The 27,929-nt window shown below is 39.5% G+C and overlaps 1 protein-coding gene and 1 long non-coding RNA gene across 4 annotated transcripts; one reads left to right on the top strand and one right to left on the bottom strand.

The window, feature by feature from the left end:
• Positions 1–12,852, bottom strand: Aqp4 (aquaporin 4). 3 transcript variants are annotated; one of them, XM_015482463.2, is made up of 5 exons: positions 12,696–12,852; positions 9,307–9,721; positions 8,134–8,298; positions 7,778–7,858; positions 1–4,437 (listed from the first exon to the last, which is right to left on the bottom strand). In XM_015482463.2, exons 1-5 carry the CDS (start codon positions 12,725–12,727, stop codon positions 4,159–4,161), a joined length of 972 nt encoding a protein of 323 aa, XP_015337949.1. In that variant the 5' UTR covers positions 12,728–12,852; the 3' UTR covers positions 1–4,158. The 3 variants fall into 3 exon arrangements, with proteins under 3 accessions (XP_015337949.1, XP_048662361.1, XP_048662360.1); XM_048806404.1 differs by lacking the exon at positions 12,696–12,852 and adding an exon at positions 12,448–12,650; XM_048806403.1 differs by lacking the exon at positions 12,696–12,852 and adding an exon at positions 11,658–11,803.
• Positions 11,996–27,920, top strand: LOC125617750. The gene is made up of 3 exons (XR_007348850.1): positions 11,996–12,128; positions 12,249–12,406; positions 27,751–27,920. It is a non-coding gene; the product is annotated as an uncharacterized LOC125617750 (long non-coding RNA).
• Positions 27,921–27,929: the final 9 nt, after the last annotated feature.

The following is a 27,929-nucleotide window of genomic DNA, read 5'->3' as shown; positions in this document are numbered from 1 at the left end:
TTTACCTTTAAAACATTTGAAAGTTTATTTGCACAAGCTGAGTAGTACGAGATGCAACATGATTTGTGGAAGTCAACCACCATGCTAACATTTTAATAGATTATTCCAAATATTAGACATTACATTTGAAATCTTTTTAACATTAGCTCTAATGTTGGAATAACATTTCAGTTAATAAATAACTGTGAATATAACCATATGTTCAGTCTATTCTCCTTACTTCATCATGAATTACGATTTTATTGTGATTGGGGTCATAAAAGTGATAAATAATTATGTATATATATTCATAAATTGCATGTTGATTTAATTAATCTTGAAGAGAATCTTGAGATACATCCTAATGGTTGTATAAATTAGGTGTAGTTTTTAGCGCTTTGATTTTCAACATAAACAGGTAACACTGTAACTGCTTTTCAATTTAGTGTTCACTGCACATACTGTATAATATTTACCTGATATGTATTTTCACAGGTTATCAGTAGTCATTTGGAAAAGTGAGTGGCCACGGTTTTTGATTCTTGAATTAAATGTCTTCCATTTAATTCAATTCGGAATCACAGGGTTCAAAAGTCAGCGCAGTTTCAGTGATTGGAAAAGTATTAAAACACAAATGCAAGCTCACAAAACTTGAGGTAAAGAAAGTGTTTCTTGTTACATTACACTTTCCAGAGTATAACCACATTTTCCAGATAACTTTCATGTCATTAACATATTAGGGAAGATACAGTTACCATCAGGTATAAAATATTCTGAATTCACATATTATATGGTGCATAGGCAAAGAATTTATATTGGCTTTTGTATTTTTTTGGATGAGGTTGTCTGCTCAGCCCAGACTGCCATCTTCAGTTGTTACAGAGGCAATTTATCTGTCTCCTGTTCATGTGTGGGAATGGTATCAACATGCTGACACAAAGGACCTTGCCAGGATTAATTTTAGCATTTGCATTTGTTATTTCATTTTGGAGTTTCCCTATTGTTATGGAGTTTCAACCAATGCACATGTTGCCTGGATTCATGGTCTAGAAGAATATTCTATGCTGTTTGGAATCAGAACTCCAATAAAACAGACAGCTCATTTCCATCATATGTATTTTCCAAATATTTCTAATCTTGTAAAATCTTAACACTGGGCAGCAGCTCCAAGTAGTGCCTCTGAGCTACAGCAGAAAAATGCTCATGAGAACTTATGGAAAGTGCCAAATGACAGGAACAACTATTTAGAGGCCAGAAAATAGTTTCTTCCAAGTGTAAAAAGCTTAGGACTTTGGAAAGAAAATGTCAGCTTCAACAGGGGAAATATACATTCACAATTGGGGCTCTTAAGTTTTTAAGAAAACCCTCAAAAACTTAAAAAAGGAAGACTGTGTTTTTTTCCCCCAGTTTGATCAGCTCTGCATTTTCAGTGTAGGGAGCACCTTCTAATTTGGGGATGTTTGTGTGCTCTTCCCGAGGGAAGAGGCAGTTGGCATTGTTCCATGGCTGGGTATAATTCATTTATGTCTTCCCGTTTTTTTTGCCTCTCTGATCTCTTCTCTCTGTATCTGTCAGCTGTAGTCTCTTGGGAACAGCACTATGCACTTCATTAATAAGAAGGGATTAAAGGAAAAAGCCCGTAGTCTGCTAATACACTTGGATAATTTGGTGCCATCTACAAGGCAGCAGACCCCTGCTGCATAGATGTCATTAGAAAGGTACAATTTCATTACTTTTTACTGGCAGAGCCTTGAGTGAAATACAAAATATGTTGTCTCACATGCAGGGAAAAGGAGCACTAAAGCTTTCATTCACTTCCTACCCTAAATGTAGTAGAATGCAAAAACATTTTATGATTTCCATGTTTATATTGCCTTATTTCAGTAATATAGGGAATCATGCTTTTATTAAGCATTGAGCAAAAGGAAGATGAAAAGGAAATTATTTGCATTCTTAAACCCCATATGAGATTTATACCTTTTTATTAATTCACTCACATGTTTTGAGTACCTACTATGTGTGTGGTGCTCTGCTAACTGCTAGGAAACAAATTACAAAAACATCATTCACTCTTCTATTTAAATCCCTAACTTATTGAATGCTACAATTGGAAGTGAGTGTAAAAGTAAGTGCACATGTAGTAAACCATATGGCAGAATAAAAATGATAATAAACCAGTATTTTGTAAGCGTATTCAGAAATCTGTTTATTCCTTGTTAACTAAATTTATTTTTGAACTGACGTGTTTGCTGATGGTTGGTATTGCCTTTTGAACCACCTTGATCTTAAATCCTTAGTGGTAAATTGTGCAAACATTTGAAATAATGGGCATAAGCCACCTTTGGGAGATTTGCACCCTGGTTTCTATGGGTGCCACCCTGTCCCTGGCATAGTGTGTAGTGTGGCCCTGCCCTGTGCCTCTGAGGAAAGGACCTGTGCTGTAGGCACCTGCTGTGAAATATGCCAGGGGCACTTGCGGGCATCACGCTGGCTTGGAGACACTGGGGGGAATCTTGAGCATCACTCTTTCTTAGCACCAAAGAGAATCAGGTTTAATAGTGGTCCATTATCTCGCAGCCACAGACACACAACTGCCATTAACACTAAAAGGAGACACTCGGTTGGAACTATCTTGGGAGAAGAAAGCCCTTGGTTAGGAGCTATTTACAAGCCATTCCTCGCAGTGATGGGTCTTTGCTTTTCTACTACCAGCTTTTGTTCAGTGAAATTGACATTTGCCGCTCTTTGTCTAAGATGAAGTCTAGACTAGATGGTTAAGAGGACAGGAACTGGGGTTTTCAGAGAACATTCTATGAACAAAAAGCAAAGCAGTGCAGGAAAAACAAATTATTTTTAACAAGTAAACTGGTCAGTAACAAAAATATATTAAAGACATCTTAGGTACAATATCTCTACAAATGAAAGGTTTGTCAAATAGCTTTGAAAACTAACTGTTTAGATGTTGTCACCTTCCTATGCTGCCACCATGTCCTACCTTGTCTGTCATACATTTTAATTCACTCAAATGTCATTGCACTTGCAGTAAAGATTATGAAGAAATGTCACAAGGAGTGAGGGAGCAGCAGAGTTGGGCCTGGGCAGAACAAATCCACACTTTCTAGAGTGAGCAGGACTCAGGACTCATAACCAATAAAATACCAACTAGTTAAGTTCTTGTTCTCAAAACTTTGTCTCTGCTAATGTTTACATATAGATAATCAAAGTTACAAACAAAACCCCCAGTTTTACCAATAAACTAAAAAAAAAAAAAAAGCAAAGTGGTTTAGTGGTTAAAAGTTTAGATTGTTAACCTTGTGTGGTGCATTTGAGGATGTGCACTGAAAACAGATCAACCATTTGATACCAGAATACAGATTTCCTTTTGCCTTGTGATTTTTGCATGATGGTAACTTTTCCCCACCCCCATTAAGATTTCATAAATATGCTTGTTCTGAATCCAAATAGGTGTCTCTTATGATTGGGATGTTTTATTAGGTGAAACTAATAAATATGCAGGATTTCAGAATTTTTTTTTCCAATTTCTGGACTTTAGTTCCATATTACCTTGGATACTGAGGAAGAGGAAGGATTATAATAAATTGGAGTTGGGTTTGAAAGTCAGTATTTGCAATATGAATGGAAACAATTAACAATGATCCTTGTTAATATCCTTTTGCCTAGGTAGTTTATAAATAAGAGATTGCCCATAAAAAAAATCTTGATGTATTTTATCTCAAGTGTGCATGACCCTGTGACATTCTGCATTTTGTCATTATTCAACTCAATTTAATGGAATAAATTCAAGTGAGAATTGTCAATATCAAGTTCTGGTAAAGGAGAAATAATTTGATAGGTGTGTCTATATATTTTGTAAGGCAAGACTTAGCCCAATCTTGATATACATTTTAAATAGGTTATTAATGAAAGTTCAAAAAACTCTATACCTAGGTAAGCTAGATATATAGTTCCAAAAAGTCTACTTTTTTTGAAATTCACAATAGATTTCTTCCCTTCCTCCTTGGTAAATAATGAAATATTTATTGTTTAGACTGAGTAATATGACATGAAATAACAAATCTGCACATGTCTAATTTATAACAAATCTGTCTCCTTAATGGGTGGAAGGAAATCTGAGGACCGTTCTAAGGGGTCTCTTCTGCTTTCAGTGCTATCTTCTAGTCATACTGAAGACAATACCTCTCCAGATGGGTCTTTCCCTTTCTTCTCCTCTCCCCGGTCAATGTCAATCACATGTACCACTCCAGGTTTCAGAATCAAGTCCTCGGTCTCCACCTGACTCCTGTTGTCCTCCACTTCCATATAGCTCCCTTTTGTTTGCTGGGCAGCTTTGCTGAAGGCTTCCTTAAAACGACGTTTGAGTTCAACATCTGGACAGAAGACATATTCATAAAGACCACCAGCGAGGACAGCTCCTATTATTGGTCCAACCCAGTAAATCTGGGGGAAAGATGGAAGAGGATAGAGTGTGAGTAAAGAAAGCTTTTCTGTTGAACAACTCATGAGTATAGAATTCAGCTGGGTTAAATTAAAGAGAGCAAATGTGTCATACATAAAAATGAGGGGAATTTACAAGGAACTAAGAACATATGCCCAATCCACATCAGAAATTCATAAATTATTAAATAACATTTGAACAGAAGACAAAATTTATTTCCTCTCTTGTCTTCCTTTCATTAATTGTATTTTCCCATCTTCTGATAATTGTTTAAATAAAAACACTAGGATTTGTTCAACTAAATTAAAAAAAAAAAGGAATTTCTGGAGAATACTTCTCTTATTTACTCAATATTGCCCTCCTACTTTGGTTTTCTGCATAATCAAGATCATAGTACAGTTTAATCATTTGGGGCTTTAGTTATTCAGTAGAGCGTGGCAAATGGAATCCCAGTTCTATCACTTAGTGATTTTGTGAGTGCTTACATCTGTGGCTTAATTTCTTATGCCTTAATTTCCTCATCTGCAAAGCGGGGATTATAATAATGCAGACATAATGTGAAGATTAAATGAAATAATCCTGATAAAGTATTTAATAGGTCCCAGCTTATAGTAACCAGCACCATCCTATGCTTCTTAGACAATTTAAAGATGTAGGCGACTATACTGGCCATGTTATTATTTTCCTCACATTCCTTGCTTTTTCTCTTTAAAATCTGGTGATTTGATTTAATAGAAAACCCCATGGTTTATTCATTTCTCTTATTGTAGAGAGTTCTCCTTTCGAGGGTGGCTTGGTGAATAGAGACTGTATTTATGGATGATAGCTAGTCACAGTCGAGCAATTTTGCAGAAATGCAATAAATGAAGCTTTTATCATATCACTTATATGCCTTGAATAAACTAAGTTTTGAGTCTGAATGAACCACAACAATTGTTTTAGAGTACAGATATGCTGTAGGGTATTAGATGCACTTTCAACAGGTTCACTTAGAAAACAAATCCTGTTGGTTAAACCCTCTTTCTGAGCTGCTGTAATTGGCACTTTTTTGGTATCACCTCATTTAATTCTAACAGTAACCTTTGAGATAGATTTTATTATTAATATCTGCGTTTTATAGAGAAGACAAAAGACAGTCTGAGAGGGTAAGAAACTTGCTTAAGATTTCATGCTTAGCAAGTGGTTGAGCTATAATTTCAGGTCTAACTTCAAACCTCTCTTTTGAACCATTATACAGTTTTCTACTATACAATACTTCTTTCACTTGAACAAAAATGTGATAAATGTTTCTTGCTTAAAACAGCCTCTGGAAATTAATCATTCTTAGCAGCCTCCTTGTAAAATCTAAAGAAAATCCAAGCTTTAAGCTGAGACTGAACACATGTTCTTAACAGGGAAACTGTTGCATAGATTGACTAGAAGAACCAAGCTCCTTATCCTGAATGTGAAAAGCCTGTAGGTGACTTTATCTTCTACATGCCCTCTAAAGGAGAAATGAGAGACCTCCTCTAAATGTCTTTGCTCTTTGTTCCTTTGGCAAGATCTCATTAGATTAGTACCAGTTCAAGGCTCCAAATCCCATAGGAGAACAGGCAATGCTAAATAATTGCTACTGTTTCCCAAAACACCTATGAAGGGCACAGCTAGCTGCATGTTCTCAAAAGTAAACAAATCTCAGTGCTAAGTCACTATTCCAAAATGAAGAAATATGTACTTTAAAGTGACTTTTTAAATTTTGCAGGGTTTTTTTTTGTGCAAAAAATATAGAAAATATGTAGAAGTATAAAGAAAACTAAAATTATGTTGTTATAACATACAAAAATCACAGTTTGTAATTTGATGGTATTTCTAGTCTACAAAGGTACCTTAAATTGATTTTAAATTTCACATAACCACTTCTATAAGTGGACATTCATTTTTAGTAAGATTGATGTCATAAAATAGCAAATCTTTTGAGATGTAAATGGAAATATCAGTGGCAAAATGGCCAATCTTTTTTTTTTTAAAAGGTGGGGGGAGGGAGGGAGGGAAAGAGAGAGAGAGAGAGAGAGAGAGAGAGAATTTTTTAATATTTATTTTTTAGTTTTGGGTGGAACAACATCATTTTATTTTATTTTATTTTCATGTGGTGCTGAGGATCGAACCCAGCACACCGTGCATGCCAGGCGAGCGCACTACCACTTGAGCCACATCCCCAGCCTGACCAATCTTAAAAATGGCATTGTTGGCCAAGTCTTTGCATGGTCATGTCCAAAATTCTGCTTTTGAACACTAGCTCTCATACTGTTATTTAATATTACAAATTACTTTTTAAAACTCTGTACACTTTTTATAGAGCAAATACATGTAGTAACTGTGCAATATTTTCTTCTTTGCAATGTTACACCACAGTGGAGTGGGTGTGACTAGGTCAGTAACCACCACATGCATAAGATCAAAACCCAAATAACATATTCTGCTATATTCATGAATTTTTTAAAAAAATGTAAAATAATATTGGCAACATATGAATGACAATAAAAGTCCCAATTTAGGTTGGCTTACAAATGTCTCTATTTATATTGGTTATTCTAAGTCAATATAGGAATGGCCTTCATGAAGGTCTCATGACTCACTCACCGGATTTAAATTCCTTTGCTGTAAATTCCAATGGAAACAAATTTGATCATGGTATCTACATATGGAGCTCACAATTCTTTGGAACCATTGCCACCTCATTAATAAGTAGGTTAGACTTGAGATTGAAAAGCATGCCTTTTCTGAGAGTCATTTATTTTTCCAGCTATGATTATGGTGATAATAGCATAAACATTTGTACCATTTATTCTGCACCATCTGTAGTTCAAATGCTTCCAACTCGCATACTATTAATTGGGTTATGCTTTTGTAAACAAAAAAAGGTAAATATTTTTGATAAGGATGGTGCTTTTAAATATTTCTTTCTTTTTAATTTTTCAAATAAATTTATTTTCTGTTATTTCTGGGAAAGCTTTTCTTTCAATTATTTAAACACCATATTTATCACACCATTCTCATTCTAATTTGTTCCACATAGGCGACCTCCCTGTGCGGTGTATTCTGCTGCAGCCTGTCAGATACAGTGCTCAGACTAGCATTCAAAAGAAAGATTATTACTGCAGGCCCAGAAGAGATATAAGATGAGATGTTTTGCAGCAGATCTGTGCTAAACTTTCCTTAGTCTTTATGAAAGATGCAATAAAGCCAGAGTCAAAGTTGGGGGAAATGCAACAGAAACAAGTGAGTAAGATAATGAAAAAAGAAAGCCTCGTGGATAATTATCCTTAACTCTAAGAAGACAGGAATTGTACACATGATGGTTACCCAGTGGTTTTCCCAATTTCCCATGATAACTGCAGGTCCAAAGGATCGGGCTGGATTCATACTGGCACCAGTGTAATTGATCTATAAGAAAAAAAGAAAGCGGGGTCAGTCATAGCTGAAAGAAGGCTGCAAGCAGGTCCCGTGCAATTTGCTGTATTATTTGTCAAGTCAGAAGAACCTCAAGATGTTAGCTACTATATCATCATTCTCATCACATAGTTGGCAAAAAAGACCACCTAAAATGGACAAGGCAGGATTCTAAAGAGCTATAGCTATAAAACACAACCTCTTTGGGCCAGCTCTAGTGTGAGGATAAATGAGATGGATCAATTATTTAAATGGACTTGGAAACTTACTGCAAATAGATGTCCAATTGCAACAGAAAATCCAATTGCTAAAGCTATTGAACCAGTGACATCAGTCCGTTTGGAATCACAGCTGGCAAAAATAGTAAACACCAACTGAAATGTGATTATCAACTCCACCAGGAGACCGTGACCAGCAGTAAGATTTCCATGAACCTGAAGAGAGAAAAACATTTCATTGGAAGTGAAGCAAGAGTACATTTCTCTGACTACAAATCATTATGAAAGGCATGTTTTTTTTCTGTATAGAAAATAATCGTTAATTTGAATCTTCCGCCCCATCTCCAGTTGAGACCTCTGACCTTTCCCTCTTCCAAAAAGAAGGAATAAATTTACACTCATTTTGGGCTGTTGAAGATAATTACTTTTATAAAGACTAAGTAGGAGTTTGTGCTGAATTTTCTTTTCTACAAAGGAAGCTAAATGTGCCACTGCTGCACTTATTGAAGACTTTCATGAGAGACAATTTTATTAGCAATGATTAAATCCATTTATTAAGTTTATATGAATTAATATATATCTCAATTAAAACTTAAGGAGTGTGTGTGTATATAAAATCAACCTTGGTTCTGAGATAACAAATGCTATTCCTAATCAGTGAAGAACAAAACAAGGATCAAATGTCAATTTGCTTTTGTTTTTGTTTTTGGTACCAGGGATTCAACTCAGGGGCGCTCAACCACTGAGCCACATCCCCAGCCCTTTTTTGTATTTTATTTAGAACAGCGTCTCATTGAGTTGTTTAGCGCCTCGCTTTTGCTGAGGCTGGCTTTGAACTCTCGATCCTCCTGCCACAGCCTCCCAAGGTGCTAGGATTACAGGTATGCGCCACTGTACCTGGCTCAATTTGTTTTTTTTAAGTGTGACCCTTCATGGAGATCATTTTAAATCTCATGAACATGAGAGGAAATAAAATACTTTCTTCTGCAACCGAATAAACAAATAATTGTAAATGCCTTAAGATAAATATATAATCAGTACAGATATCGGGATGGAGAGAGAGGAAAAAACCCAAATCGTGGCTGTGCTACCTAGACTTGGCTATTTTCAAGTCATTCAAGAGCTATCAATTTTATGAATGTCTCTTGGCCACTAGGGTGTCATTCATCAGAGTCTGAAAGCACCGTGGAGTCCTAGTCTGCAAAGGAGAGTTTAAGAGACTACCGTGGTGACTCCCAGGCCTCCCACCACACTGGGAGGTGTGACCAGGTAGAGAATCCCCGCTCCAATGATGGCCCCCAGGCACTGGGCTGCGATGTAGAAGACGGACTTGGCGATACTGATCTTCCTGGTGCACACCATGGCCACGGTCACAGCAGGGTTGATGTGGCCACCGCTGATGTGGCCAAAGCACTGCACCATGGTGGCAATGCTGAGTCCAAAGCAGAGGGAGATGAGAACCATGTCCACAGGTAAGGGCTTCTCGGCTCCACCCCAGTTGATGGTGGAGCCCAGGCTGAGCAGGACAAAAATAAGCATGGCCAGAAATTCCGCTGTGACTGCTTTCCAGAAAGCCTGAGTCCACACCCCCTTGAAAGCCACCATGATGCTCTCTCTTCTACACAGAGGTCCACACTTACTGAAAGGAAAAACAAACGGGAGTCAGAAGTCACCAGACCAGCCTTTCAGTTGGAAGAGTTTATAAATTTAGAGGTGAGGGGCAGGGCCTGTAGTCTTGCAGAGGATTTGGAGAGGGGCAAACCAAGAAAGAAGCTTCTAGAAAATCTCTGTGATGGTCAAGATCTCCTTATTCTAGTCTCCTTTGATTTAATGTTCAAATACTATTCATTTGCATTATTCCTAGAAAGAAAACTGTCTAAATTCAAAGTTCTTTAAAAGGTTTTTTTTTTGGTACTGGGAAGTGAACTCGGGGGTGTTATACCACTGAGCTACATCCTCAGCCTTTAATTTATTTTTTATTTTTTATTTTGAGACAGGGTTTCAGGCTGGCCTTGGATTTGCTATCCTCCTATCTCAGCCTCCCACATTGCTTAAAATATTAAGAATAAAGTAATTAATTCCCTTAGACAAAAATTAAAATTTGTGCTACTTGTATGCTATTTATATTCTGAACATAAAGCAGAAAAACAGGCAAGTCTATTTTAGCTTTGTACTTTGTAGCTTCAAGATGACCTTTTGAGACGGGTTTGTAGAGCGGTCCGCCTCCTCCTAGCAGGTGGATTTAGGGGAGGCCAGCATGGGAGCCAGGACTGCCTAAGACCGTGTTTTGAGAGGTAAATTAGTGGAAGGAGAAGGTCTCAGTGAGGTGACTGGCATCGTGGTGCGAACAGACCGGGCCTGGCTGGGACAGGGACACTCCCTCCCTCCTCTTTCCTGCGCCAGGAGGGAGCTGGCTGCTGGCAGGAGGAGCCGGGTAGCCTGGAGCAGAGCCTACCTAGGGACACTGTGCATGAGAACGTGACAACCAAGGCCCCAGGGGAGCCTAGATCCCCTCTGGCAGGGTGGGGTCGCGGCCAAGTGAACCTGCACACGCCTTGGGTCTGAGGGGGACCGGTGCAGAGGCAAGGGGAAGTAGGGGGTGACGATGCTTTTGAAAGGTTAGGAGAGGAATGGCAGCCCCTCCTAGTGTTCCATGTCCCCTTCAGGTAACCCAGAGGGGCTCCTGGCAGCTGGGAACACAGAAAGCTGCGCTCTGGTTACCTTGCTGCCTGCAGGGGCAGAGCTCAGAGCTTAGAGCTCAGGACTAGGAAAAGGGGGTGTGGCAGGGGACACTGGTCTTCAGAGCAGAAGGCTCTGAAGAAAGAATTTTTTTCTGGGGTCTTCTTGACATCCATCCCTCTCTGGCAAAAAATGTCAGAAGATACCCCTTTGGGAGGACAGCAACCCCAGTTACCCTGTTAGCTGACACATTTGCTCTTATCCCTCACCTGTGATAATCATGAGAGCAAAAAAGTATAGGAAGCATTTAGCAAAGAATCTAACCACAGAGGACAGCAAAGGGTTAGGCAAAGATGCCCAGTACTTAAAAGAGATTAGAACTTTTACAGCTTCTCCCCTGATACATTGTGGGTCCCTAATATCCCCCCCCCATCACTTAGTGTCCCCAGGAGCCTGTGTTCTGCAAGGGCAGTAAAGAAATACGGCAGCAGATGGGCTTGGGGGGACTTTCCCTTCACCTTCAGCACCTCCCCTCAGCCTCTGGTTTGATATGAGGCTTTGCTTCCAACTTGGAAAAAGAAACCCATTATCTGCTCAATTCTGGGTGGCAGGATAAAGGAAGAACTGGCTTCCGAAAGGGAAGAGCCAGCCATACCCCAAGCGTCCCATGCCTAAGTGAGCTCCTCTAAGTGAATCATGTAATTATGAAAAACCCCAGCTGGGATGACACTGACATTACCCTCCCTAGAGGAAGAGAATGTCAGGAGATGAAAACAGCTCTTGGGACGGGCCAGCGAGGGCATTCTAGGAGAGGCATGAAAGCTGTCCCACAGGGGGAGAAGCTCAGAGAACTCACAAACTGAAAAGACAGTCATGAGAGTCACGTTGGAACTCACCAGTAGCTGGATGACCAAGGGGCAAAGGTGCTACCCCAGGTGCTGTCGTGTGTGGCCGGACTGAATGGGAGAAAAGAGGGGGACAGAGCAGGAAGCAAAGGGAACTGGGTGAACAGGAAACAGTCCCTTTTCAACAGTGCAGGCCAGCACCCAGGAGAGGCGGTCCTGGAGAAGGCCAGCCTCCAGCCTCCAGCGACACCCCTTCACCCCTTGCTTCAGCCCCTCCAGGAGTTCTGTCCCTGCTCATGCACACACCTGTCTACCTCTCCAGGGACTTAATTTTAAAAACTCAGATGCTTTTCCAGCTTCCAATTTTCATCAGCCAGAGAAATTAAAAAACACAACACTCTAAGAACAAAACATATACTCCTTAAGGGTGCTTTTAGCCTTTTTTTAAAAATAGAAAAACAAAAACAAAAACAACACCCCCCCCCCCACCACCACCACAAATCTGATCTCCTTCTAGGCAGAGTAAGCAGCCTCCCTTGGCTGGGAACCCTAAGGTTCACTGGCATGTATGCACCTGTGGCCTTGCGAGGGCTCTCCAGTGTCACTCAAACCCCCTTTACGATCATTAATGTTCTCTTACAGGTTCATGCTCACTGGAAATGGATCAACACAATTTGCTTTGCTTCTTTTGCCCTAGAACAAAGAGGACTTGTTGATGTGACCCGGTGGTAGTGAACCGGACACATTACTCTCTAGTTGAATGCCCAGCCTCATCCGCTCCTGGACAGCTGAATCCCCGGGTAAGTAATTTTTCTGATGAAAAAAATACAGACAGATTTACCTCCAGAGAGTAATTTCTCCATGCTCTCACAAATCTTTATGTGCAGAACTTGGCTAAAAGGCATCCCTTTTCTTCTACCTTCTCTCTCCTCCTCTTCTGATTTTGCTCAGTGCTCAGACTTAAAAGAACCACCCATCTACCTTCGAGCTGCCTTCTAGATTCTGCGTAAGAAGGCACAGATATCTGCAACAAAAGAGTTTCATCTTTTGGCCCTGCACGTTGTTGCCTTAAGGCAAAGAAGGACTTACCCCCACCGCCTTGCTGCGGGTCTGTCACTCATGCCTTCCCTGGCCAGAGTGCAGCTCTCATTGCCTGCCCCGCAGCTCTCAGTGTGCTAGGAGTCAGATTACGGCCACTTGTCTGATTGGGTTTTTGGAGTGTAGGGGTGGAAAGATTCTGCACCATGTGGCAATCGCTAAGTTATATTTGAACTTGAAATCAACTTCTCAGTACCTGATCACTATAGACACAGGAACGTTTCAGGAATACAAAACATTTACTTACATCATGTTTCTTTAGCCAGTTATGGTTGCAAACAAAAAGTTTCCCCAAACCTTTATTTGAAATCTTCCTGCCATAAAGAAATGCTGAAAATTTGTCTTGCTTGTAGTTATGTTGTAGTTGAATTTGGATACCTATCAGAAAATGGATTTGTATTATCCAGGAGTTGAGATGAATTGCAATCTAGGTTTCTATGCATTTTTTTTTATTGAGTGTCAAATAGCCAATGAATTCTATTGGAAGTTTTTAATGTGAATAGAAGCACAATATATAACTGTAACTCCATTTGTAACATAGGCAATACTGATTTGGATAATAAAAAATAAGGCAAAATAGGAAATAATGAGATGGCTCCAGAGTTCTCATCTGGATGCTATATTAATAATTTTGGGGTAAGAAGTAGCACATTTAAAAAATATAGAGACTGGGGATGGGGAAAAAATGGTGGAGGAATTGTAGGTAAATTCAATATTTGGAAACCAAGTATAAGGACTGACTGTATAATTTGACGGTCCTGGTACAAAATGAATTGCAAGATTCTTTGCTCAAAAAATATGAAGGATTTCAAAATTGCAATACCAGGACATTAACCAAAGTGTGGGGCCCTTTTAATAGTGAGTCCAGTGCACAGGTCACATGTTCCTGAAAGTGACCCTGCCTAAGGAGCTTGAATTTTCAGAGGGTCCAACAATTAGCAGCACTTTTTTTTTTAAATTGACCTCAGGTGGATAGGACTGGATTAATCATAATGCTCAGTTCATGCTGTCATCATGGATGCGTGTTTGTCTATCTTAACCAAAAATGTGATAATAACACATTTTTGGTTAAGATAGTAGATAATAGTATATCTATAGGTTCCTTTGTCTCTCCACCTACTGCCTCATTTCAAATTGGATTTTTTTTTTCCAGAATGAAGTATGATGAGGAAGAAATACAGAGGGAAGACGGATTATGCTTTAAAACCTTTTGTTGTCTCATTTGTGTACTTAAGACAAGGACAATGAGTACAAAGTTCTCATTAGAATAGGGAATTAGAATGTTGAGTATGAATTTCAGAGGAGCACTTTATTCCCGTTTCAGGTATTCTCAGATAACAAAGATTTAGTTTACACTCTCTCTTTGTTTTCTCTTTTCTTTTTTTGGTACTGGGAATTGAATCTTGAATCCAGCAGTGCTTGACCATTGAACCATACACCCAGTCCTTTTTATTTACTTTGAGAGAGGATCTCACTAAATTGTTGAGGCTGTCCTCGAACTTTCGATACTCTTGCTTCAGCCTCCCTTGTCACTGGGATTATAGGCTTACACCACCACACCTGGCTGAGTTTATATTTTTAAGAATATGGTCGCACACTGATTATTGTGCATCAGTGCTTGCAGCCTTTAAAAAATACGCTCCCTGAAAATTGGAATAAATTCTGATGAGAGGGGTAGGAAGGATTTATTTGAATCCAAGAACACTTGAAATGTTTCCTATTGAACCTTAAAACTATTTACCATTTAGATTTAAGAACAAGATTTTAAAATGGTGCCCAATTTTTGAAATTTTATTTATTTATTTTTTAAATTTAAAACATTGACTTTGCAGGTAGTTGTGCTAAATGTAATTGTCTTAACCCTAAGAAGAAGAAGTCAGGAGTGTTTGTGAGGTCTTTGAACCCAAGGAACCGCACAGCAGGGTTTAAGTGCTTCTTTTGAATGAATCCTGTGGTCAGGCCTACAGGAATCCATGAGGAGCGCTCCTCCTTAGCTGGTGAGTGGAGGGACATTCTTCAGACCCTCTTTTTGCAGGATGCCCTAGGCTCATTGGTATTCTCCACAGGGCCATGGCAGCTCCAGTCACCCCTTTAAAAAGTGCCAGCAAAACTTGGTTACCACAGTTTCTCAGACTCTTTTTCATTTTTTTTTTTTTTTTCTGGCTGGCCAATATGTTGACAGTCCAGTTCCTAAGGGATGACTGTTCCCATCAAGGAAAGGGCCACCCTAATTGGCACCAACTCATACACTTATTGGTACTCTCAGCAGAGTGGGGCATACAATCTTTCAGAGGTTAACTCTTCACCTCCTGGATGTTCTTTGTGTCAATATTGCATTGCTGATTCACCTTTTTGTATTTGAGATGGAGTCCCCACTCTTCCTCTCAGCTCTGTGCAATAACCAGCTACTTGCCTGGCTTTCCTTCTGACGAGGGACAGTAATTTCCAACAGAACCGCCTGTGATGACGTATGGAGGATGGAAGAAAGCAGTTATAAGGTGCTCAGGTTGCTGGTGGGGCAGTGTGAGGTTGCACCCTGGTGAATGTAAGTAATAGCTTCCAAGTTGAACTGCCTGCAACTGGGCCTCCACCCAAATGAGAGTCAGAATCAATTTTTTTCCCCCTTGGACAACTTTAAAAAGGCTTAGTTCATTTAAAAATGAAATAATGATTTATAATTAAAACCTGACTTTCTTACTGTATAATGCTGTGATTCTCTGGGGTGGGGTGAATGATAGTTATGGGGTACATTGATCTGAAGTTGGTCTTCCACACCCAATGACTGTATGGATTTTTAGTCCAAGAGCCTCATGAAGTAACTGAAAAATGCCAAGGGTACCTAGCCAGAACTAGCTGTTCAATGTGCTCTGTTTCTGAATTTTTAATCTTCTACGCCATACTGTTTTGCTTTGGAGCTGATGTATATCTTTGAGATTTGTGGACTGCTTTTCCCTACCCTTGCCCTGAGAACTTTTAATATTTCTTCATGTGTTCAGAGATTGAAGACTGAAATAAAGGCACTAAAAATGCCAACAATGCCTCGGTACCAGACGGGAAGTGTCTCCAGGCTGGTGGGCACATCCAATCCCAACTCATAAATCTTATTTTGCTTTTCATGAATCTCAGCATCATGAATTTCCCCCAGAGCACTGATAGATCAGTATGTTCATTAAAAACAAACAAATAAACAGAACAACAACAGCAGTAGCAGCCCAAGCCTCCACAACAAAGGGCTTAATGAAGCTTTGTTTCCTTTTCAAGGATGCATTACCTTATGTTTATAATTCAGGGTGGTTTCCAGATATATTCACCACCAAAGGAATGAAATTTAAAAAAAGCAATTGAACACCAGCAAGGGATGAGAATGCTTGATGTAGCCTCCTCTTCCTCAATGAGGTGACTCTGAGAAAACCTGCCTCTCCAATGGATGTTGAAACTTTCAAAGAAATCAGTTTCTCTCTGCACCCCCATGGCCTATGGATGGAGCCAGGTTTTCTTATTGGGCATAACAGGCACATTTGCCTTGATTCAGATTCAGGCAGACTCTGCTTTGGCTGGGGAGTTGTACTCGGCTGACATTTAAGGCAGGAATTCCCTGGGAAAATAGTCAAGAGATTCTTTTGGTGTTGCTGGCGAGGCTCCACAGGGTTTAGGGTTCCCCTCTCCAGCAAATAGGGAGAGGAAAAGAGAGGGAGGGAAAGAGAAACAGAAGGACTTTATTGAGGGACTGTATTTCATCTGAAGCTTGTACAAAATGGCAGTAATGTGGTTGGATGCCTGGATACTTTCCTTAACCCTTATCTCTTACCCAGCTAATATAACCATTTGGAGTTTTGTGGAGTGTTTTAAAGGCTGCTTAGACATCCACAGTGGAAAAAAATCAGTTCTCTAGGAAGCAAAGAAATTTGGAAACTTGGGGGCTAGATCAAAATGTTTGAAATGAGCAATCATTGAAATGTAGTACCAAATTTAGGTTATATTTGAACATAGTAAGAGCTACACCATCATCTTGGTGTTCATTACCACCCAAGGTGATCGTTACAGAAAAGGTTGAGAACCCAGTTCAAAGATATTCCCAGTTTCAAGGAGAAAGCATAAGAAGTTAGACCAAAAAACTAGATGGTTTAAAAAATGCTTTTGGAACAATGTTAGAAACGGAACATTTTATGAAGAGTGGAAGTAGTCATTATCTGTGAGCCCCCAAAATATAACCAATCTGCAACAGGTGAGTTATGTAGGAAGATCCTCTGATGACTCTTCTAATAATACATAGAACTTTCTCTTGCTTCTTTCCTAAATGATTACCCATCCTTCTCTTTAACCTTTGTTGTTGTTGTTCTTTTTTCATTTCCCCACATTCACACAATCAGAAAAGCCCATCTGAGTTCACAGGATCTGGGAGGGGTCAAGTCTGAAGTGAAGTCATAGGATGTACCTATTCTATTAAATCTCTTTTCCATATTTTTGATTGGTGTATTACAATTGTACATAATGGTTATTCCCTATTAAATTTCATACAGTCGTGATGTCACCATTGGTAAAATGACAGTAATGATCTTTGTGACACATCATTGTATAGTGGAAGGAGAGGGGTAGGACATGGTCATCTTGATCCATTCCTTAGCTATTATTGACTGGGGGGCCCTGGAACACTCTGAGCCCTGTTTTTGTTCTATGAAATAGAACAGGTAATTATCTCTGTACTGTGTTTTTTAAAAATCTATGGGAAATTTGTGATTCCCTCCTTACCCCATTCTGGTTTTGGACCACCTGTATGCTTCTCTGGTTCCCAAATTCCAGCATAGAATTATTCCCAGGATGCTGCACTCATTAGTTTACTTGTCTAACTCCATTGCTAGCTTGTAAGGGTATTGAGAATAGGGGATGCCCCCTTAGTAATTGTAGTAGTTAATTAGTCTTAGTAATTAATAGGTATATCCTTAGCACCTACCACAGATCCAAGACACATTGCAAAGACTAGAAAGTATGTGCAGTTGGGAAAAAAAGTGATTTTGGCTCAAATAAGGTAGTATTAGCAGGAGTACTTTACAAACATAATTAATAAATCTAAGTAATGATGATGCTGACGCTCATGATAAAAAAAGGCATTTGATCATCAATGAAATATATCCATGCCAAATTTTGGAAAAATTCTCATTTTACTCCCTTATATAATGACAAGATAAATCTTTCCTAGCTTAGGTAAACACTTAATGATATAGTGCTTTGAACAAAAGAGTTAGGTAAATGCGAACTATTAACATTAATGATAGCATTTTATAAACTTCAAGTGGTTACAGATAATTCCAAGGTGGCATTTTAGACTTTTAAGGCAGAAGCAATATTAAAGAAATAAAACCAAAAGCCTTTTTTTTATGGATTAGTGAAAAATGTGTTGCAATTTTTTACACACACACACAAATAAAAACCAGACCCTGATCACTATGTCATCTCTTCACTGGTTCCTGATTGCTTTGGAGATGATAATAAATGACATTTGCATGATTCTTACATTTCCACTGAAGCCACTGAGTACTTTTGGGAAAAAATAACACCATGGAGGACTGGTAACTTTACAGAGGTGACATTTCTAAAGGAGACTTGCTCTTCACTGTGACTTAGTAATCCTAGATAGGTTCAGAATCATCTGTGTCCCTCTTTCTCCATCAGAGAGACTCCTAGCTGGAACAGAAAATAATTCTGGAGAATTTATCAAAAGAATATTGAGACTCAAAGAACTGAGGGCAGGCTGGGAAACAAGCTTGCAGATGGTGTCACCAAACACCTCCAGAAGCCTGGGGCAGGACCTGCACCTCAGTGCTGAGGCGGATGGCTCCTCTTCTGGCTTCTCTGCTTCAAGGTGGAGAATCCCAGGAGTGAGCCTTCAGGGAGTGAGGTGGCTTCCATAGAAGGGGAGAGCCACAAGGAATTACTCCTGAGGCCACACTCCACGGGGAGTGCAAGGCCAAGAGTGACACCTAACACAATTAGTCCTTCCCACAGACTCTAAAGAAGATACTATTGTCTCTTTTTATATACAACGAGGCAGAGGCATAGATAGCTGACTTACTCTGTTGGAGGTCACACTTCTAAGTCTGGTAAAAAGCTGGATTCAAAATAATGAGTCCCTGCTTTCCATCACTTTTGCAAGTTGCCTCTCCAAAAGGACCCTGGGAGCAACTCGGAAGAAGGTTTGATGCAGGCAACTGAAAAACAGCAAATATCCCTTTGTATCTTCCAATATCCCATCCTTCCACCTCTGGCCTCAGACCCCAGCTTGGGGTTTGCACATGCACCTCCCTTATTTTCTTCTTTTCCTGTGCTGGGGATGGAACCCAGGGCCTTGCACATGCCAAGCAAGCACTGCACTACAGAGCCACACCCCCGCCCATGCTTCTTCCTCCATTCTGAAAAAAAGAGGCCTTCCTTTGAGCACGCTCATTAGCTCACTACTGCTTCCCCTTCCACCCAGAGCGTGTAAAATGCATATATCCACCACAGAATTTCATATTTTCCCCTCCATACCAAATGCCATTTCTACTCACCCAGCTCCCCAAATTAGAAATTGGGATCCTCCCTGACTTCTGACAACTCACACTCCCAATCATTCAGTTCTATCACTTTAACCTCATAATCCTCTCTGGCATCCACCCCACCTTCTCAGTTCAGAACCTCAGTGATTGACATCTGCATTATTAGCTTCCTGGAGAGTCTACCACTCACAGCTGTGCCCCCTCCAGTGAGCTTCCCCCTTACAAACCTGAAACCTATTCTCTGATTGTCCCCTTTTACATCTTTCCAGGGCTCTCCTTGTTTTCCAGGTGGAGCTCAAACTGTGGACACTAACTGAGCCCTCATGATTGGCTGCAGGGGTATCTCCAAGCTCCTCTCCCCCACCGTCCCTGACCCCAACTTTTCTCTTATTCACATGGAACTGTATTAGTCTTCTCTGGCTTCCATAACAAAATGCCACAGACCGAGTGACTTAAACAATAAAAACTAATTTTTTTCATAGCTCTGGAGGTTTTAAGTTCAAGATGAAGATGAGAGTTTGGTTTTCCTGAGAACTCTCTCCTTGGCTTGTAGGTGGTATCTTCTTGCACAACCTTTTCTCTCTGTGCCCTCATTTCCCATATCTCTTGGTATATATCCTAATGTTCTCTTCTTAACATATGAATTTTGGGGGTGGGTTGGATGGGGACATAATACGGAGATTTTTTCCAACAGGAGTCCTGGGGTTCCCGAACTCTCCTCCCTGTCCTTTAAAATTCAGTGTTTCATTTCTCCATAAAATCTTTTTTTTTAAATATTTTATTTAGGTGCCATTTCTCTTTCCTCCCATAACACTCTTCTAAATAGCTTCTTACCTCCCCAATTTCTGAGCATGTAAATATTAAGTTCCCTTTATATTCCTCCTCAGTAAAGAGTTATAAGAATCAAAGGATTTTATCACCAACAATTGACAACATCAGGATCATGGTGATATCTGAGAGTGGTTAGTATATTAGAACATTGTAACAATATCTAAAATGTTTATAGATTTACTCATTATACTTTATATTTTTGTTGAAATTGTTTTCTGTGCACAAATCTTTATCCTCACCCAAAGAGACAGATAAAAGAATCACTTAAGAGCAGTGTGATTCTTATTTATTTTTATTACGAATAATTCTACTTTTAATGAGGGATTGCTGTACAAGATAAACGAAAGATCTCTACCGTGTTTTCATAGCACCAACATCACACATAGCATATTACATTGATGATTTCCCACACTTGCACACTTCATATTGGCCTTCTCATCTTGTCCAACATTTCGAGTTGAAAAACTGCTACTCCCAGTGGCTGGTGGCCCATGAGATGTCAGAGGGGCAGACAGATCTCGGCCTCAGCTGAGACCATTAATTCCAAAGCAGTCCAGCATGGCGACACAGCTCCTCAGACACTTCAGTGTTGTGCAACCCTCCGAGACTTTCATTTTGGTGAAGGGGAACAAGTGCTCTCATGGTCGCTAAGCCAGAGTTCTAACCTTTAGTTTTCTGTCAGAATGATATAGTAGCAGACAAGAGCCAATCCTAGAATTGGGGTTCTGAAGATTTAGCCTTAGTAACTGAATTTTTTCACTTCAGACAAGGAAGCTGAACTTCAATTGTTTGGTTGCATAAGCTCCTTACTGTGTAATCCATTGGGTAAACAAGCCACAGCTTACCTTTCAAAAAGAAAATGTGAGAAACCCATTTAACTATTTCCCTTGGGAAAGTTGTTGTTTTGCCTTTTGAAGCTGAAATAAGATGGCAAGGTTGACAGTTGCCCAGATTTCTAGAGTGAGATTTCAAAATTAGTATCAGAAGCTGAATTTAAAAAGTGTGTACTCATAAAATTAGAATATAGAGTGAACCAAGCAACTAATACAATATTTTAGGACATTTTATAGCATCTAGAAATCAACTAGCTTAATCATTCAATGTTTCATCCCTGTTTTACCTACAGCAAAACATTACATGTGTTAGCCTGCTGGGTGAGGGGGGACCACTGTACTCACCCATCCTGCGTCCCTAGGTGCTCTCGCAGGCTCTGGCCAGGTGGTTCTCTTGGCCTCCAGAGCTGCTCCATGGGCTACTCAAACTCCAGACATCCTCTTCATTTCCACTTTGCTCACTTCTACATTGCAGTAAAACAAGCTTTCCAATGGAAATTCTTCAAATTCTTGCCATCAACCTAAAAATATCTTGGCATTTGCCAAGTCGCCTTCTTCTTCTATTTCCTGTAGGGGGATCCCTTCCATTCTGTTCAGGGTCTACACTTGCCTGCACCTCAAATGCCATTCTCTAATCCAGTTATCCTCAAATTTTCTGATGGAGGAATCCTACAGAGCTGAAAATGACCGGGCACCCCAATGAGCTTTTTGTTAATGTAAACTGTATGTGTTGACACTTAGCATCTTAACAGCTGGAACATAGAATTAGAGAAATTCAATAACAATATTAAAATGGCAATAATAAATCCAACATGTAGTAATTAAATTAAAATGAAAATAAATACATTTTCCTAATGAAACCAAAAGTGAGAAGAAAGCATTGTTTTATAATTTTGTGAATCTCTTCAAGTATGGTTTAAAAGATAACAGCTGGATTTTTCATATCTACATCTGCATAGAATCTACTGGGAAATGGTTATTTGGTTGAAGTATGGAAAGAGAATCCTGCCTCACTGACATTTTTAGGGAGGACTATTTTAATAATCTATTCAGATAATCGTGGATATTTTCTTTGATATCACACCAAAACTCAACAATAGTTTCTTAAATGCTAGCTATAATGTTGGATCTGAAGATGCATTGATGCCTGTTTCATACGTTGTGACTTTAAAACCATTCATTTGTTTTGCATTTTGATGCTTTAATAAGATGTGATTTTTAACATTATGCATGGTCATTTGAAAACGTTGAGTCACTGAGTTGCACATATCTTCCTGAATTTTGGTACATTTTATTTTACAGTATTAAAAATATCACATTCATTAATATCACCACTAATCACATCAAAAAGGTCTTTAAAAACATTGAGAGAGTTGATACAAAGTTTCCAAAATCATACTTTTTGCTTGAAAGTTTTATTATTACTATTTTTATTGTTATCATTAGTACTATTATTATTGGTACTAGGGATTGAACCTAGGGCCTCTTTACCACTCAGCTACATTCCCCAACCAACTGTATTTTTTATTTTGAGACAGGATCTCACTAAGTCTTACTAAGTTCTTTCCAAGTTGTAATCCTCCTGCCTTAGCCTCCTAAATTGTGGGATCACAGGTATGCGTCATGGTTCCCAGCTTGAATATTATTATTGGAAATAAATTCTGTCAGTTTTTTTTTTTTTTTTTTTTTTTTNGATATGCTGTAGGGTATTAGATGCACTTTCAACAGGTTCACTTAGAAAACAAATCCTGTTGGTTAAACACTCTTTCTGAGCTGCTGTAATTGGCACTTTTTTGGTAATGACAGGCTTGGTTTGTTCATTTCCTAGAAAATGCTTTTTAAATATTCAATTTGAATAACCATAGTTCTTCATCTAATTTTTAAAGTAAAAATTGAATTCCACAAAAGAGGGGATTGGCTCAGCTCACAATGTGGTGTGAACAAAACCATCACTTTGGGTTTGAAAAAGAAGTATTTTATGTGATTTTTCCACATAGGGTATTAAAGATGTGGGTTCATGGGTTGAGATTTAATAAAATTCATACTTTTTGTGCTTCATGAAGGCCATTCTTAAGTGGAACTGGCATTGATACTGTGGCAAGTGTTGACAGGGGTAGGGGGTAGATTTCCTGCCTCTGCCTTGATTCGTGCCAAAGCACCAGCCGTTTTACATACCATTGTTTCTGCAGTGACAACAAAATGTCATACAGAAAAAAAAAGACAAATAATATCTTTTTATGACTGTGAGAATAGTTTTGATCTCAGAGACCTCTAGAAATGTGCAGATTACACTTTCAGATCCATGGATACAATTGATTATACCATTTTCTTTTCTTTTTGGGGGTAGGTGGGTACTGGGAATTGAACTCAGGGCACTCCACCACTGAGCCTCATCCCTAGCCCTACTTTTTATTTAAAGATAGGGTCTCACTGAGTTGCTTAGCACCCCACTTTTGCTGAGGCTGGCTTTGAACTTACGATCCTCCTGCCTCAGGATTCTGAGTCGCTGGGATTACTACAGTGCCCCATTTTCTATGTCTTAATTTTTCACTCAATGTTGTCTCTTTTTTTTTTTTTTTTTTGTGGTGCTGAGGATTGAACCCTGCCAGGGCCTTGTGCATGCAAGTCAAGTACTCTACCAACTGAGCTATATCCCCAGACCTCTTTCCATTAGCTTTTAAGCATGCCATGTATCTCCCATCTTGGAGATGGGAACTTCATGGGTACCTTTGTGTTACACACAGAGATCAATCATTAAATCTACTTCCCTATAGCAGGCTTAAATACTCAGCTTCACTCATCTCTGTTTTTCCTTGTGCCATCCTTTCCCACCCATTGCATTTTGTTTCCATCCTTCTTTCTTCCTGTAAACTGCTCTCTTCAGGCTCCAGGGCCTTCTCTATTGTGTGACTCTGGGTGACACACTCCCTCCTTGCCTTCCTTGACCTTTTGCAGAACTCATCCTGCCAACTGCTTGGTCCAGCATCATCTATCTATGCCAGGTACTGTGCTGAGCCTTCTACATGAGACAGCTCGTGTAACCCTTGAGGGAACCCAATGATGAAACTGTGATTGTTATTCTATCTCATAATTTGGGAAACCAAGGAAATTGCCCAAGGTCATGAAGTTCACGAGAAGTGCAGAGACTCAAAGTCAAGTTTGTATCACCTCAGACCCAAAGATCTTAACTATAACATGCCCCACCTTGACACACTTGCTCCTGTTTTCCACTGTGGTTCTCTTTAGAATCTACCTCTTTGGGTGCCTACATTTTTTTTTTTTTTTGGCCTATGAAAAGAAAATACTTGTCCTTTATTCTGCTCAAAAGCTCAAAATTCCAAACTCTTGGGAGAGATCATTTCACTGTTCGTACCTAAATCATGTGCCCACACATTCTCCTGGTTCTGCTATTCTGGAGAATGGGAGGCTTGTGCCCCAGGCTTCTGGGAGTGTCCCCTCAGTCTGTACCCAAGGAGCTTTGTAAGGCCAGTTGGGGTGATGATAGAAAGGAAAGCCGGTGTTGATTCACCCAGAATTGATAAATGATTACTATGATATATTCTTGTCTTTCCTCTTTTCATCATTTACTCTTATTCATGTTTTAGGGCTGAACATAGATAATAGTCTCTCCAGAAGCCTCACCTGCTTGCCAGGTCTCTCTTGGCTCTGCCTCTTCGTACCCTGAGCTTCCCACCTCATGGCATTGGAGATATTTTTTTTAAAGTTTTTATGTTACGCATTACAGTTGCTGGATGACATTTCTTTATGAAACTGCAGACTCTGGAAGGGTGACACTATGTCTAGCTCTTGCCCCTATTCCCAGAAACAGGTCCTAGCACATGGTTGTTCCTTAATATTTGATGAAAAAAATGAATATGTTGAGTTTGAGGAATAAATGAGACACTACTGAGAAGACATGTATCTGGAGGAGAAGATCAATGAAAAAAGGTGCTCATAGAGTGATCTAAAGATTTCAGGATTATTTTCATAAAAAGCAGTGTTTGAGGTTATTGGAATGAATTAGATGCTTTGGGAGAAGGAAGGAAAAAATGGCTTAGGACAGTGCCTTTCGGGAATGGGGTAAAGACTTGAGTTAGAGATGTAATTCATGTGGGCACAATGCCATGGAGAACAAAAAGAGAATTTCATGAAATCTGGGTACCCTGGGGTACAACCGTTGCAGGCACATTAAACGGAACAGAGATTGAAGAAATACCACGCAATTTTGCAATCATGAAAATCAATGGATGTGTAATTGATGTGATTCTGCAATCTGTATATGGGCTAAAAATGGGAGTTCATAACCCACTTGAAGCAAAGTGTGAAAGATGATATATCAAGAACTATGTAATGTTTTGAACAACCAACAATAAAAAAATAAATAAATAAAGTAAAAAAAAAAAAGAAATCATAGGGTGGTTTTTGAAAGAACTGCTGCAGTTGATTAGTAAGGAGGAAAATCAGAGAGTGGGGAGAAGGTGGGTAGGCAGGAGTGGGGGTGGGAGGTGAAGGCAGGAAGCCAGGCTGGGGCATCAGAAGCAGCTGCACAGGTGTCCCATAGCTTCTGGGGCACCATCCCCCAAGTTCTGTGGTTCAGTAGATCTGGAATGGGTCCTGGATTCTGTAATTTACAAAAGTGTTACAAGTGATTCAACCTCTGTTTGAAAATCATTAGCAGATATCCATTCCTTCATTAGTTTGGCTGGTACAGTAATGAGAAGATAAGAGCACACTAAGCATTATGGATGCAAAAGTGTACCTGCAAAGTTTACATGTAGAAAGCCTTATCACCAAGGTGACTGCATTTGGAATCAGGGCCTTTAGAAGGATAATTAGGGTTAAATGACATTATAAGGGGGAGTCCCTAATCCAAAAGGGCTGGTCTTCTCACAAGAAGAAGAGACACTGGAGTCCCTCATGCTCCCCTGAACTAGCACAGAGGAAAGTTCATATGAGGACACTGAGAAGGTGCTGTCTGCAAGCCAGAGGGAGAGGCTTCACCAGAGACCAACCCTGCCGGTACCTTGACCTTGGATTTCCAGTCTCCAGAGCTGTGAGAAATGCATGTCCCTTGTTTACATTATCTAGTCTGTGATAGCTTGTTATGATAGCCTGAGCTGACTAAAATAAAAATGGAAGACTCATTTCTAGGGCTCTGGATTGCAACCAAGTAAGAGGCAGAAAATGAGCCAATAGCGCTGAATAGGGAAATAAGTTACTGAAGTTACTGAACAGAAAGGCCTAGTTGAGGGAGCCAGATTTTAGAAAATGCAAGGCCTGGGATTACAGAAGGGAGGTGCGTTTGCAGAGAACCACACTGTAGTGGTCACATACATTTTCCATTCAGTCTTCCTACTGCCTCTGTGAAATAGGGAGCTGAAGAAGATTGATTTCCTAGGGGCCAGGCTTGTACAGATGAGAAGTAGAAGACCCAAGAAGAGGAGTGGGTAGTTTCCCCTCAATTTGATGAATAGCCTTCCCCTAACATCATTTCTCTGCCGTCTTTAATTTTTTGCCATTTCTAAGTTGTCAACTCCTTACCGTCATACACATCATATATATATATATATATATATATATATATATATATATATATATATATGTNTTTTTTTTCACTTTAAAGTTGCTGAGGGCAAAGCCTTTTCTAATACCATCCAGCAATTTTTAATTGAAAGTGTATGTGTGTGTGTGTGTGTGTGTGTATGTATGTATATATCATGCTCATTTATCATAGGTCATAGAACATAATTATGCTCTATGCAATGAGGTTTCATTTTGAGGGTTGGTACCAGGATTGAACTCAGGGGCACTTGACCACTGAGCCACATCCCCAGCCCTATTTTGTATTTTATTTAGAGACAGGGTCTCACTGAGTTGCTTAGTGCCTTGCTTTTGCTGTGGCTGGCTTTGTACTGGCGATCTTCCTGCCTCAGCAACCTGAGCCACTGCAGTGATGTTTTGCTCAACAGTAGGCCATGGGTATGACGATGGTCTCATAAGATTATAAAGGAGCCGAGAAATTCTCATTTCCCCATAACCTCATAGTTGTCATAACACTGTGCTGCAATACATTATTCACATGTTGGTGGTATTGTGGTGTAAATGAACCTCCTGTGCTGCCAGCCATATGGTATATATGGTTACGTATGGTGCAAAATATTTGGTAATGATTTTAAATGACTATGTTACTGGTTTATGTATTTACTATCTTGTACTTATTTTCTCATTATATTAAAGTATACTACTTCTATTTATTAAAAAAGGTTCATTGTCAAGCCATTTGCCAACTTCTGTCTGTAGAAGCTTCAGACTTCTTGTGTTCACTCTGTCTCTTGACTCCATCAAGGGTCCATGTCTAGCCAGGCACAGTGATGCTCACCTATAATCCCAGTGGCTTGGGAGGCTGAGGCAGAAGGATTGTGAGCTCAAAGCCAGCCTCAGCAATTTAGTGAGGCCCTAAGTAACTCAGAGAGACCCTGTCTCTAAATAAAATATTTAAAAAAAGGGGCTGGAGATGTGGCTCAGTTGTTAAGCATCCTTGGATTCAATCCCTAGAACAACAACAACAACAACAAAAAATGCCCATGTCTAGAGATTGTTCTATACTATCTAGGCTTGGGTAAGTATACCCCATGGTGTTTGCTGAAAGATGGGGTCACTGAATGATGTGGCTCTCAAAATGTATCTCTGTCATTAACATGTGACCACACACATACACACACACACACACACACACACTCATACACAACTCAGATTTTCACTGAGTATCACTCTATGTAACAACATCATAGACTTACTCTGCTACTTACATTTTTATAAAGTATTTAAAATTCTCTATTTAACTTTCAGAAAAGTCCATTCAATGTACCAACTAGAGCCATTTTGCATGTCATCAGTGATCTCTGTGCTGCCCCCACATTGAAGAATGACACTCTTCTTGAGAAAGGAGAAAAGGGCAAGAGGATTCCGGAGGAAATGCATTATATGAGGATGAAGATGAAGATTTGTGTGAATCTCACCTGAAGATG

Source organism: Marmota marmota, unplaced genomic scaffold, assembly GCF_001458135.2.
Source record: "Marmota marmota marmota unplaced genomic scaffold, marMar, whole genome shotgun sequence".
NCBI classification, from domain to species: Eukaryota; Metazoa; Chordata; class Mammalia; order Rodentia; family Sciuridae; genus Marmota; species Marmota marmota.
The sequence above is the reverse complement of the archived record's forward strand: the minus strand, read 5'-3'. Positions and strand labels throughout refer to the sequence as shown.

Bases quoted from the DNA above. Each gene is read 5' to 3' on its own strand.
- Aqp4 (XM_015482463.2), bottom strand. From the start codon at position 12,727: ATGAGTGACAGACCCGCAGCAAGGCGGTGGGG. The intron at 9,722-12,695 runs GTAAGTCCTTCT...TTTTCCTTTCAG, and splicing joins CCCGCAGCAAGGCGGTGGGG to TAAGTGTGGACCTCTGTGTA. The intron at 7,859-8,133 runs GTAAGTTTCCAA...TTTTTCTTATAG, and splicing joins CAATTGGACATCTATTTGCA to ATCAATTACACTGGTGCCAG.